At 55.7% G+C, this 12,636-nt stretch overlaps 1 protein-coding gene across 1 annotated transcript in view; it reads right to left on the bottom strand.

Moving 5' to 3' along the window:
* Positions 1-12,636, bottom strand: part of MYH9 (myosin heavy chain 9) — an 89,321-nt gene that overhangs the window by 43,335 nt on the left and 33,350 nt on the right. Inside the window, exon 3 of the mRNA XM_045780077.2 lies at positions 10,041-10,197. Coding sequence (XP_045636033.1) covers positions 10,041-10,197 — 157 coding nt within the window. The remainder of the gene's footprint in view (positions 1-10,040; positions 10,198-12,636) is intronic.

The raw sequence follows: 12,636 nt of genomic DNA, 5'->3' as shown, positions 1-12,636 counted from the left end.
GTGCATAAGGCAGACACTGTCCCTGGTTTGCATGTGTCTCTTCTCACAGCACTTCTGGATTTGTTCTGGAGCTCAGAAGCATCTGCTCTGGGTACTGGGATGGTTAGAATTCTCATCAACCAGTAAGCTCTCTGCCTCAGTTTACTCTGCCACACCCCCCGTGCATTCCAGCGGGGACCCTCCTTAACACCCACTCCCTCGGCCCTTCCCCACACGGTCACCTCACAGCCCACAGACACGCCAGAGTTCAGCCCGCTCTGTTCTGACTGAAGTCCTTACTTGGGCCTATCAGGACTGAAGGCTTATTTGCAAATGCCCTTCCTTCCGCCACACCAGGAGACAGCCAGCCAGACAGGAACCCCACAGCCCAGAACCACAGGAGTGCACCCACCAGGGACAACCCAGTTCTGGGAAACGGGTTCCTTGCCGGGATGAAGGCGTTAGCCTGACTGAGGCCCCTGAGACCCTCCTACCTGGTCCCTGACTTGGTGGGAGTTGGGGAGAGACAGGACTATGAATCTCTCTAGAGTGGTTTCCAACTCTTTAGAGAAGCAGCAGCCTTTCCTCAGATAAAATCTTCTCAAATTCCCCATTTTAAGAACAGGAGATAAACACCAGAGCTGCCTGGGTGGTGGAGACAGGACTCATCAGAGCACACTTACACAACCACTGTCCAGGCGTCCAGAGCAGCGACAGAAGGGAGAGGCCAGCGTTCTGATTTCTGCTTTGCACTCCCCCCGGAGATGCCTGCCCCTTGACCTCTCAAAATCAGAGGCCAGGGCCTCACCAGCAGGGCTGCTCTAAGGACCGAAAGACAACAGTGCCTGAAGCACGTAGTATAGCACAGGCACCTGGAAACACCGTTCTTAATAACCCCAGGCCCTTTGCACCTCCAGAGCTCGCCACTGTGCACCCTCCACAGAAAAACAACAAAACAGGTTTTAAGTTACATGTTCAGTAATGAGGCCATTCCCTCTCCTGATTTTATTTTAAACCCCAAATGCCCCGAGGCCTTTCAGAGCTGATACAGACATCCAATGCAGACAGGTGTTTCCAGCCAGCTCGGAAGGCCCGGCTCGGGTGGGAGAAGGGGAAACCCGACCCTAGGTATCTCACCCCAGGTACAGACTTATGCTAGGGGCTTTATTTATCGCTCACTTCCTCAGTGAGAGAAGCTGCTGATTCTTGTCCATAAAAGGCCACAAGGCTCACAGAGCGGTGACATCAGCCCCGACAGGAAGTACAGAAGGAAGAGACCGGGCCTGGTCCTGGTCCACCAACAGCCGCTGCTGGGACTGACTCATCAAATGCTCACTGAGATAAGGCTTCCCAGGGTTCCTGGGGGCTGCTCTCGGGGTCACACCTGGAATAGCGCCCTGCCCTCGGGACCCATCTTCAGGTCAACCAGGCTTCTTGAAACATGGACATGGGCCAAGAAAAAAGGAAACCTAAGGGCAGGTTCAGGTGGGGTGACACGCCAGCATGGGGTGAGGCTGATGGGGTGACCCATGACCAACGGGCCTCAACTTTCCACCACTCTGGGGTCGCTCACCGTGTGAACCCCCCTGCTTCCCACTGCCTGGGACAGGAAGCATCAGGCTCCCCAGGGCCAATTCCTGGACTCCAGAGTGAGTTACCCCCGTGAGTGTCAGGGTCTCATGGGCCAAAATGCAAAGGCTTCCACAAAGTCTGAAACGTGGAAAGACCTGTGGATTCAAGCTCAGAACTCGGGGGCTGGGGAGGCCCTGGGCCACCAGCAGCATGCCTCAGCACTGCAGAGAAGGAGCCATCTACTCTCTCAGGAAGTGTTCTGGGGGCCTTACCAACCCATCTGGGACATTCCCCAAAGCCAGCCCCCTTCACAAGCTTGGGTTACAGGCGCTTGGGAGGCGAGTCGAGAAGTGAGAAAAGCAAGTGTGGATTGACGCTCCGTGTCAGCACAGGCTCCGGCCTCCCTGGGTCCTGGAGCCTCTGGCAGCCTGCCTGCCGAGCCATCCCGCCCCCCCGCCGCCCCCGCCGGTGGCTCCCAGGCACTCAGCGTGGTCGCTGGCACTGTTCTCTCCGCAGCACAAAGGTAGGCCCAGACCAGGGAGGTGCTGGATCGGCAGCAACCCCAGCCAGAAAGCAGGGGGACTTGGCCCAATGTCTCCACCCACACACTCCCCCAGGTGAGGCCGTGGCTGAACCCCGCGGAGGAGGCCCAGGTCTCCAGTTGCAGGAGGCCGGGAACAGACACCTCCCCCATCAGGCATCCTGGATAATTAGAAAGAAGCCCCAGGGACTGCACTTAACCCTCATTATGGTAGAGGGCAGGCGAGGCCCCAAACCAGCCCCGTCCCAGCCGGAATGCACCCAGCTGCTCACAGGTGAGCTCCCAGCGCACAGGCCGACCTGCCAAAAACCACTGCTGGTTGCTCAGACACCTTGTCCACGGGCGGGGCTGGGAGTGAGAATGTTCTCTGTGTGGGGCTGCTGTGGAGACAGCTCTGACAGGTTTGTCAGGCTGGAGGGAAATTCGAAAGTCACATGTGAGTGCTGACAGCCCACAGCAAATGCCACCGGGAGGCTCCAAGAGACCAGACAGCGGGAGGTCAGTCTGCCTTGCTCTTAAACCACATTCTGCTCAGGGAGCAATAGGAGAGAGAGGCAGGGGGGCCCAGCTGAGTCTCATACAAGCCCCAGTTTACAGCTCTGCAGAGCGCTGTCGGGGAAGGACTAAGGGAGCACAGGAAGGAAGGACAACAGGACCCTGGGAATAAGGTGACCACCAGGCAAAGCTCAGGACACACCTGGCTCCAGTCAGAGCACAAACAGGCCCGGCTTTCTGAAATGCCCCCCATGATGAGTTTCATTCGGCTTGCTGGCTAATGGCAGGAACAGCTATGCTAGGAGGCGAACAGTAATGGCACACAGAGATGCATCCTGAAGAAGGCAGTGGCTGCAATTGCCTTGAGAAGGGCCATCGAACACAATGAAAAGCGTGTTGTTAACTGTTAGGCCAGATTTCGTTCCTGGGGCACGACCTCTGTCCTTGGCTTTCAGCTTAGACCTTGGCCCTACTGTATGTGTGGACCAGCTCAAGGTAGAGACCAGATCTCACCCATCGAGTCACAAAGTCTGGCTAGAATGACACCCTGGGCCCCGACCAGCACGACTACTGGCCAAAAGAACACCAAGAATCCTCAGAGTTTATTGCAAAGGTGGACACTTGATCCAAAAGGCCTTGGTCAAGACCAAAGGAATTTTACAGAAGCCACTTAGAGAATCCTGCCTTTCACACCTGCAGACCTCAGCTCTCTTCTCTTTAGTTTTAGAGAATTAGTCTTGCTCTCTCATCTGACAGCTTAATTCCAGAAATCAGGCAGGGGAAGGAAAGCAACCCTTTTCTCTGAACACACCAACGTTCAGTCCTGACCTCTTGGCACAAGGTTTCTTCTGGAGTCTCAGAGCCAGAACTTGAGAGAACAGGAAAAACGGCTGGTAAGCAGCGTTCACAGGGAGCGAGGGAGGAACATGCCCGGGGAGGTTAAACACACAAAGCGGCTCAGCCATTACAGACTTTGCAGGTGACTTTTGACTGTTTGTTGGGGGAGGGGGGAGGGTCAGAGAGACATTGAGCCAACTTTTCGACCACCCTCAAAATTTCAGGGTCCAGGAGGGTACTTCATTCTTGTCCCCCACTTCGGGTGGCCCAGCGCAGAGCACAGCGGGCCTACTGGGTTGAATTAAAAACCAAACAGAAAAGTAAGCCTAAATAAAGCTGCATCCCTGAAAAGGACCCATGAGCCACAGATTCCTCTTCTAGAAAGAAGATTTTACAGAACTGAGACTGACAGGCATGACGACCACATTATAATTAAGCAGCCTCATTCCGAGGGCCGGCTTTTCTTGGGGGGGGGTGGGGGGGCTGACAAAGGAGCCTCCCTGTCCAGGCTCCCCTGGGCCCAGGGCTGCGGGTCACAGCGCAGCCCCCCGGGGTCCCCCACACACATCGACAGAGGATCCCTTCACAGTGGCGCCAAAGGGCCACCTCCCAAGGGCACAATGGTCTCCTGAAGCCCCACCGAAGCCACGTCGGCCCGCTCGGGGCGTGGACGAGATGGGACACGTTGGAGACCGCGCTGCCCGCGCGCGCCCGTGTGCTATGCGGCCACGGCAGGGAGGCGGCTGACAAGTCACTTCCTGTGCACGTGGCCACCAGGAGCCCCAACTCTCACAGGCTGCTCCTGGAGGAGATTAAGAAGCCCGCCTGGAGGAAGCATTTGGTTATCACCTGCATTAAGCAAGTGGGAGCTTGGAGGGAAAGAATGGGGGGGGGGGCGCAGGAGAGGGTTCAGTCAAGAAGCTGCATTTCCAGGCTCTCACAGTGACCTTCCAGGGGGCGTGCATTCATTACAAGCCAGGCATCGTACACACGCACCTTGTGTCATCCCTGCGATGACCCTCCCGGTAGAGGGTCAGGAAAGGAGGCCAACAAGGAAAGGAGGCTCAGTGAAAGTGGCCCCCAGTCAGGCCAGAACGCACAGAGCCAGGCTCCAACCCAAACCTCGTGCAAACCCAGCACGCGCTTCTCCGCACACCTCTTGCCCACAAGGCAAGCCGCTCCCAAGGCTAAGGCTCACGGCGGCCCAGCACACTGGTGCTGGTGACCCACCGTGGAGGTGCCGTGTCATCGGTCCAAGGCCCTCACACTGGCCCCGCAGCCCCAGGCCGGCTGGGGCTCCCTGCTCGGGCCGGGCTCTCTCCCTCCTCCTCAAGTTCCCTTCCCTGCCCCTCAGGACCTCCTCGGGGCGGGGCCAGGTGTGGCGCTCAGTGACCACGTGCAGGCCGGGAGCACGACCCTCTAGGGTGGGCACTCGGGGCCTGGCTCCGAACCTCCCTGCTGACAGCGGGGCCTTTGTGTGCGGCGGCGGCAGGGCTCTCTGGCAGGGCCCGAGCCTCCTCGCCGGCGCATTTCTGCTCCCGTGGAGTCCTCCCATCTGCGGCTTCCTCAGCCGCCTGTCCTGGTGAGTATGTTCGCAGTCATGCTTCACTGTACCCTCGAAGCATCTCCCCAGTGCCTCACCCACATGGCGCTTTCTCCCCCCCCCACCCCCCACCCCCAAAAGGCCTTGGAAAGCAGACAGCTCCACGGGAGCAACTGGCAGGGAGACTGTGGAGAGGGAGTGAGGGCCTCCAGCCAGCCAGCCAGCAGCCCTCCAAACAGCAGCCCGAGAACAAGGGGCAACGGTGCTCCTGGGGGACAGGCACCGGGAGGGACGGCCATCAGGACACCCCGGCTTTTGGGGCTGACTCTGCGGGCACTGGACAAGTCAGGTAACATTTACTTCTGGGCCTATCCCTTCACCTGGGAACAAGAAGGATCACACCCAGATGGGAAGGCAGCGCTAGAATTCCACCCCTTGTTGACCCACGAAGGTCCATCAACCCCTGACAACTCGGACACACCGGACACAGCAAGTGCTTGGAGACCAGCTGCTCCCCGGGCAGCTTCCGCCGAGAAGCAGAGGTGGGACTTGCACGGAGCAGAGGGATAAATAGTTCTCAGATTAGCTGAGGCCTGGAATGAAGGCAGACCCTGCTGCCACTCCCCCCCAGAAATGCTGGGAGCTCATTAAAATCCCATGAAGTCACCCAAAGTGAACCAAACCTGGCATTCTACCCAATCAACAGAGAAGAGGTTTTCTTCTCCTTTCACTGGAGAAGAGGACTCTGCTCAAGTGGGATCCTTTAACGGGTCGGTTCTCCTCTCAGAACACGCACACACCCTTACCCCCAGAGGGAGACCCGGGAAGGCCAGGTCCCAAAGGAAGCCAGGAGCGCCATTCCCCAACCCAGTCACACCTTCTATAGGCCATGCGCTGCTCCTGCCCCGGGACAGGCCCCCATGGGGCTGTCCTCTGCCTGGCGAGGGACAGCCACACCGTTCATGCTCCTCCTCCACGCTTCGGGCAGCTCAACGTGCCTTCACAGAATCCCCAAGGCAGGAAGACCCACTAATGGCCAGGACAACGCATTAACCAAACAGAAAAGCCCGGGTTGGGAGGGTGAGCCAACCAAGTCACCACAACTTTAATTAAACCCAAGGTCGAGCGTGAAAACAAACAGAACCGCCCGGCACATCTAGGCTGCCCTAGAACCACTTACTGACACATACCGCCAGCATTTCCACGGGATTCGACCTCGGCGGCCACATCTTCCCCCAAACTCCCAAAACGCCTGACACCTGCTGCGGCCGAGCTAGCACAGGCGTGGGGAGCAGCTGTCTCGTTACATAGCTACGGCCCCAGGTGTCTGGGTACAAACACGTCTCGTCCCTCCACCTGGAGGGCCAGCGCCTCCAGTGCCAGAATCATGTACTGGACCTCCAGGTGTTCTAGCACTTTCTACCTCCTACCTCCACGGACGAATCCAGGGTGCCAAACGCTGCTATGCCCCAGCCCATGCCCACGGCAGACAGCACTCATCTATCCCAACATTCCTTGGCACTGAGTCTCAGATCCTTGGCAAGCCAGGGCCAGAGGCACTATTGATCCATGGGAGTCCACACTCAATAAAACTAATCTGCAGGGCTTAGTCGGGTGCTTCTCAAGTGGGGGCAGTTCTGCCCTTCGGGGAGCATCTGGTAAGCAACGTCTGGGGACATTTCTGGTTGTCACCATGGAGAGAGAGGGAGCAACTGGCATCTAGTGGGTTGAGGCCAGGTTACTGCTGAAGACCCTACGACGCACGGGACAAGGCCCCCACCCCCAAGAGAGGGTTCTCCTGGGGCCAAAGTCAAGAGCTGCCAAGTCTGAGAAGCCCTGGCTTAGTCTGGCAAACAGGTAGAGTGATCATATAATTTATCATCCAAACTGGGCTGCTTCTGAAAGTGAAACTGAACACAATTAATACTAACTGCAGGACAACAGGCACACATCAGGACGACAGGCAGACCAGAGCATTTAAGAGATGAAAGACAGCGAGGTCCCAGCAACAGGCAAAGAGCTCATCTCCTAAAAGTCCCCAAAGACACCAACTACCCTACTTGGCTAGTACGTCATAAGCCACAGGCAGTTCAGGGAGGAAACCTTTTCCTAGTTCCTGTTTAGAGAAAAAGCAGAAAAGGAACAGTCTGGCTATGCCTTTTCAGAGGCGAGTGGCAGAGAGCAACCCTGTTTTCCCGCAGAGCCAGTACTAAGGAGCTCATCCTCGAGGCCCACTGATCCTGAGGCACCACCGTCCACACCTGACTTAGGGCGAGAACCACGGCTCCTCTCTGGAATTTTCTTTTACTGGTGAACCTTCTTATCATAATGGGAGTAACTTCTGTTAATTAACTTCCTCTCTGCTCCAAGAACAAGAAACCTGTTGCTAACTGCTCTGCAGGTCAGCCGTGTACAGCGAGAAGGGACCTGGAAATGTTCTCAGTTGGTCCCCATGGGGGCTCAGGGCTGCAGCAAGTCCCACATCACACAGAGGGGAGGGAAAGGCTCGCAGGCTGAGGGCTAGAACTTACAGGGACCCTGCACTCACACAGATCATTCTGGTTTCCTGGGACCACAATGGATTTCCACCCCTGGTCTCCAAAGGATGAAGCAGCTGCCCACTTGCTCTCATCATTTGGGGAGCCCCCTGCTTCCTGTCAAGGCCATTCTGTTACAGCCCAGACTTCCTGGTCAACACAAAGGAAAGCTCCAGCCCTCTGCTGATCCCTTTCTTTCTTTCAATGACCTCCAAACTGCTGCGCTAACTTTCGCCCCTCAAATTTTTTTATTGTTGGGTAAAAACTGGACAAATCTTTTAGGAAGGAGTCATGCGGACTGTCAGAAGAAGGCTGGGAGTCCAGTTCCAAGGACTCCAGGTACCGGTGCCGTGCTCTGCGTCACGACGTTGTTCCTGCCATAATGGCTTGCCTGAAAGTGAGTGAAGCCCGCGTGCTAGAAAACCGTTCAAATCCAGGATCCAAGGGTGGGCACACGCCCTAATTCAGCAGCACAGAGCTCAGGAAGACTCCAGGACAAACTTGCACCAGGCCAATTAAGACAGCAAGGAGAAAACTGACCCATAACCTCTAGAGACACAGATTCGGGCTCTTCTGGAATCTCACAGAATGCTCTCCCACCAGACTGCTTTAGTTAGCACTTTGAAACAGACATCCTACTCTGAAACGAAAGGGTTGGCTTCCTCCAGAAATTTTCATAGACATAAACAGAAGCCAAAGGCTAGGCCAAACTTGTACGTCCTGCATAATTCATCAAGCTTGGCAATGAAACGCCTTCCCCACAACGCTGTGTGTACAATATGAGACAGACCCGCTCACTGCCCCTTCAAACCACTACACCTGGGATAAAGTTTGCTAATGCGACAAGGTTCTGGACCACTGCTGCCCAGCTTCATCGCAAAGTTTAAAGGATGAAATCATGCACGTATACGAGGATTTGAGGGACCACTATCGATACAAGGTTGTGAGCACACAGCCCCTCCTGGAAGATGGACTTGACTGGGAATTACATGAAATGCTACCATATGCCAAGCACCTGGCCGAGCTTGAAATATAAAGGCAACGTGGGCCCCATCCACGTCTAGGAGAGAAAAACAAACGTGTAAACACCTATGTCAAATAAAGTATCACCAAACCTAGCCCAGACATCCTCCCTGGAGGGCAAGCATGCTTCAGTCTTGTCTTTAACAAGAGGTGAGGGACCTGCCAGGCACTGCAAGCAGCTGGCACGGGGAAGACGGCTGGACGCAGAAAGGCCTGGGAGAGAAACGTAAGCAGGTCCACATGGCGGCGAAGTTAGGGGTAGGCGGGAAGCCAATTACAAAGGGCACTACGTGCTGCTAGCGGGTTCAGGGGTTACTACCTCTGAGGCCACAAGGAGCCTTTTCAAGATTTTTCAAGATTTCAAATCAGGGGGTTTGATCAGATTTACATTCTAGAAAGATGACCCTCTGCTCAAAGTAGAAGGAGGGCTCTATGAAGAGAGAAGGTTAGGAAGTCACTGCGACAGTGCAAGCTGGGTCAGGGCCACGGGGTAAAAGAGGGGCAAGGGAGTCGGAAATATGAAGAGACAGAAAATCTAGAGATGGTGCTGACAGACTTGAGAAAAGGAGGGAGACAGAGCAGAGAGTGGAGGAGTGGCCAGGCTCTGGGCCTGGGTGGCTGGGTGGCTGGAGAAATGGCAGCCAGGAGCAAAGGGCTGGCGTCGATCAGGCGACAGTCCCAGGCCTCAGCCGGAATGTGCCAGCAAAGCCACTCGAGTGGATGGGTCTGTCATCCAAAGGAACACCAGAGCAAGCGGTGAGACCTTGAGGAACACCAATGCGGGGGGGGGGGGGGAGCGGGGGGGGGGGGGCAGGACAGAACCATGCAGAGGGGTGGGCAGAGATCAGGAGAACCAGAGAGAGGGTCACACAGGAAGGAAGGGCTTTCGAAAGGAGTGGTCAAGATTGTCCAACACTGGGGAGAGGTTAGGTAAGGCAAGAACACATGAGTACCATGGATTTAGCAACACAGAAGGGAGGGTAACCTTTGTCGGACAGTCTGGAGAAGGGTGGGGAAGCCTGTGGAGCAGACACTTCCTCTACAAAGCTCCATTGTGATGAGAGAGAGAACAGAGACAAAGAACAGGGGGCGCAGAATCCAGGAGAGATTTAGCGTCTGTTTCTTAAAGATGGGAAAAACCCAAGCACGTTTCCAGACTGCGGGGAAGGAGCAAGAGAAAAGATGTGAAAAGCAAGGAGGAAAGGGAGTATCTGGCAGAAGAAGGGGCCTGGATGTGAGGGGACTGGCACAGGGTCTTCACGAGAGTGAGAAATTGCGATAATTAGGAATTGTATTTTTTAAAGCTTCTAGAACATTCTCTCAACATATAAACATGTCCTTTGATAGCCATTAGCCTTGACTCTCACACACTGACTCCGAGACCTCTGCGATGCACTGTGCCACCACGAGGGCCATCAATGCGGATCCAGCCCCTAGATCACCGTGACACTGAACGTGAATGAGCACCTGCAAAGGTGTCCACGAGGCTGCAGGGGAAGGCCGAGGCACTCACCTTGCATCATACTCCTGTAGGCGGTGTCTGTGATGGCATAGATGTGGGGGGGCATCTCATGCCTCTTCTTGCCCTTGTACATTTCCACGATCTCTTCAGAGTAGATGGGCAGGTTCTTGTAAGGGTTGATGACCACACAGAACAGGCCTGAATAGGTCTAAAGGAAAGAGCAGCAGAGAGGAATGGGTTAGGAAGTCTCGATTCTCAGGGGTGTGCAAACTTCGTGGCAAAGCGTCTGCCGCCAAGGACCCAGAGTCAGGCTGACGTGAAAGCTCCCCCTGCAGCCCCCCGCTCCCCGTGCCCTGCTCTGCTGCAGGTGGAGGGGCACCACCCCATCTCTGCTCGTTCGGTGAGGGTCCTCCCTCGACTGCGTGACCACTGCCGGCACGCACCTCGGCCAAGATCCACAGCAGGCCTCGCAGACAGCAGAAGTCCAGTTACAAAACTCGGATCCAAGGACAATAAGAGATGTGTCTGTCCTCGTGAGATGCGCAAAGAGGAAAGGATTTGGCTGCAGCAAGCAAACTGTGCAGAAACACCAAGTATTCTACCCTGAAGGACTCTCAGAGAGAGAGTCAAGCCTCCACTTTTCCAGGACTGGGAAAAACTCATGGCACTTCCCACCCAACCAGACCTTTTCGTGGGCTAGTAGATCACTGACAGCTCTCCGCCTTGAATCTTCCAGAGACATTCACATGACAATCCCTCAAACACTTAAAGACCATTTTCATGTCCCTTGTGAGCCTTCTCCAAAACTGGAGTCTCCTCTGAAGGGAGCCCAATTAGCCAACACCCTTAATGTGAGGTGCCCAAAAACACACCAGTACTCCAAGTCTGACTTGAGCAGGTTAAAATCAGACCCCAGGGTCAGATGTCCTGAGTTCAAATCCCAGCAGGGCAAGTTTCTCAATCTGTCCAATGGGGACAGGCAGACCCTGTGTATGCCTCGCTGAGCGGTTATGAGGACTGGTACAGCACCCTGCACAGCACTGGAGAAGAGTCTGAGCAGGTCAGGGTAGCAGCTTCCGGTGGCAACCATCTAGACAGGTCTGTCTTCGGTGTCTTAAGGTAAATTTACATTAATTTGTGAACTAATTTATGAATTCATTTGTAAATTAAATTTGTGGATTTTTTTCTAATAACCTCCCTTTTCTTCCCAGATCCTTCTCCCCGGCCAAAAGAAAAAGAGACAGACAGACTCCTAACAAGCTGGGTGAGACTCCTGAGACCACCCAGGTGACAGGTGCTCAGCTGGGGGGTACAGCTGTCTTTACGCCTCTAGAGCAACCCAAGCACCCTCTTCCGAGGACAATGCACCACAGGCCCAGACACAGCCAAGCAAAGCCAAGCTTCACACACACCTGCGGCCCTGACTGTTGAGTAACAATGGACGGTCATGAGGCAGCTTATGGCAGGGGTGGTAACAGCCCTAGGTCTCCCACCACCCCCAGTCCACAGCATCCTGGTCAGGGGCCAGTTCTCTGAACTCTTGTCTTTTTCATCATCACGTTACCTCACTGCCCATGGTGGTACCCCTCAACCCAAGAGCAGCCAGCGCCTGAGGTGCACTGTGCACCATGCCAGCCCCGTCCCCAGCCCCGCCCCCTCCAGCCCCACCACAACGGAAGCTACCTAGTGGCTGGACCTAAAGGTGGGTTCTACGTGGGGATCAGTCGGGTAGGCGGGGGGACGGACACAAAGGCGCTTCCCAGCTGTGGCCAAGGGCTATGGCACTTGGACTTCCCAGGCAGAAGTTAAAGACTAAAAGCAGAACTCGGGAGGGACCCAGTAACCTCCGGCGGCCTGCCTGAGGAAGAGCAGCCAAGTTTGGAAATGACCGACTGTGTTTGGCTGCCTCTTCTGTCGGGAGGCGGGGACTCGGGGCCCTCGATTTTCTTACTTCCTAGGATAATCAGTCATTTGTTTTCCCTCCAACTCCTCTTTCAGAAGGGACCGGGAAAGCTCCTAAGCCAAGAGGTCTGCTCGGTGCTGGCCACCTGCCGCGTGGGTATCACAGGGAGATGAGAGAAAAGCAGGAGACTTCTGGTTTTCCCTCCGTGGGACTGTCGGGCGGGGATGAAGGAGAAGGCCAGGGAGCAGTGAGGTCATCCCAGGAGCTCAGAAACAATTGAGCTCTGTTCCTGGGGTTTGAGAAAACCCACACTCTAGGAAATCAGCCGATGAAAGCCAAGGACACATGGCCACACTTTGCGGGCGTGCCTCGGAGCCAGATGTTTGCAAACAGCTGGTTTTGACAGCAGAAGGGGACTGGGGGCTCCTGGGACAAGGCTTTCTGACAGCTGGGTGGGCAGATGGTCCTGTGGATGGATGGTTCTCTCTACAGGGCTTCAAAGCTCTCCGGGCTCATGCCACCAAACCAGCGGGTGTGAGCCCTGCGGCTCAGGTGGGAGGACGCAGACCTGCCGGCGAGGCTCCCTCTGGATGCTCGTGGACGTGAGGACACTGAGCAAGTGGCTCTGCTCCCCACGGCCACGCCAGGGAGCTGCGCCATTCACGGGCCACAGAGGCTCTTTGTGCCCAGCCGCCCCCCATCCCAGGGCCTCACCCGCCGGGGAAACAGACAGAGCAGCTGTGG

Source organism: Ursus americanus, chromosome 17 (genome assembly GCF_024610735.1).
Source record: "Ursus americanus isolate L20-20 chromosome 17, mUrsAme1.1.p, whole genome shotgun sequence".
In the NCBI taxonomy this organism is placed as follows: Eukaryota; Metazoa; Chordata; class Mammalia; order Carnivora; family Ursidae; genus Ursus; species Ursus americanus.
This window is presented reverse-complemented; position numbering and strand designations above follow the sequence as displayed.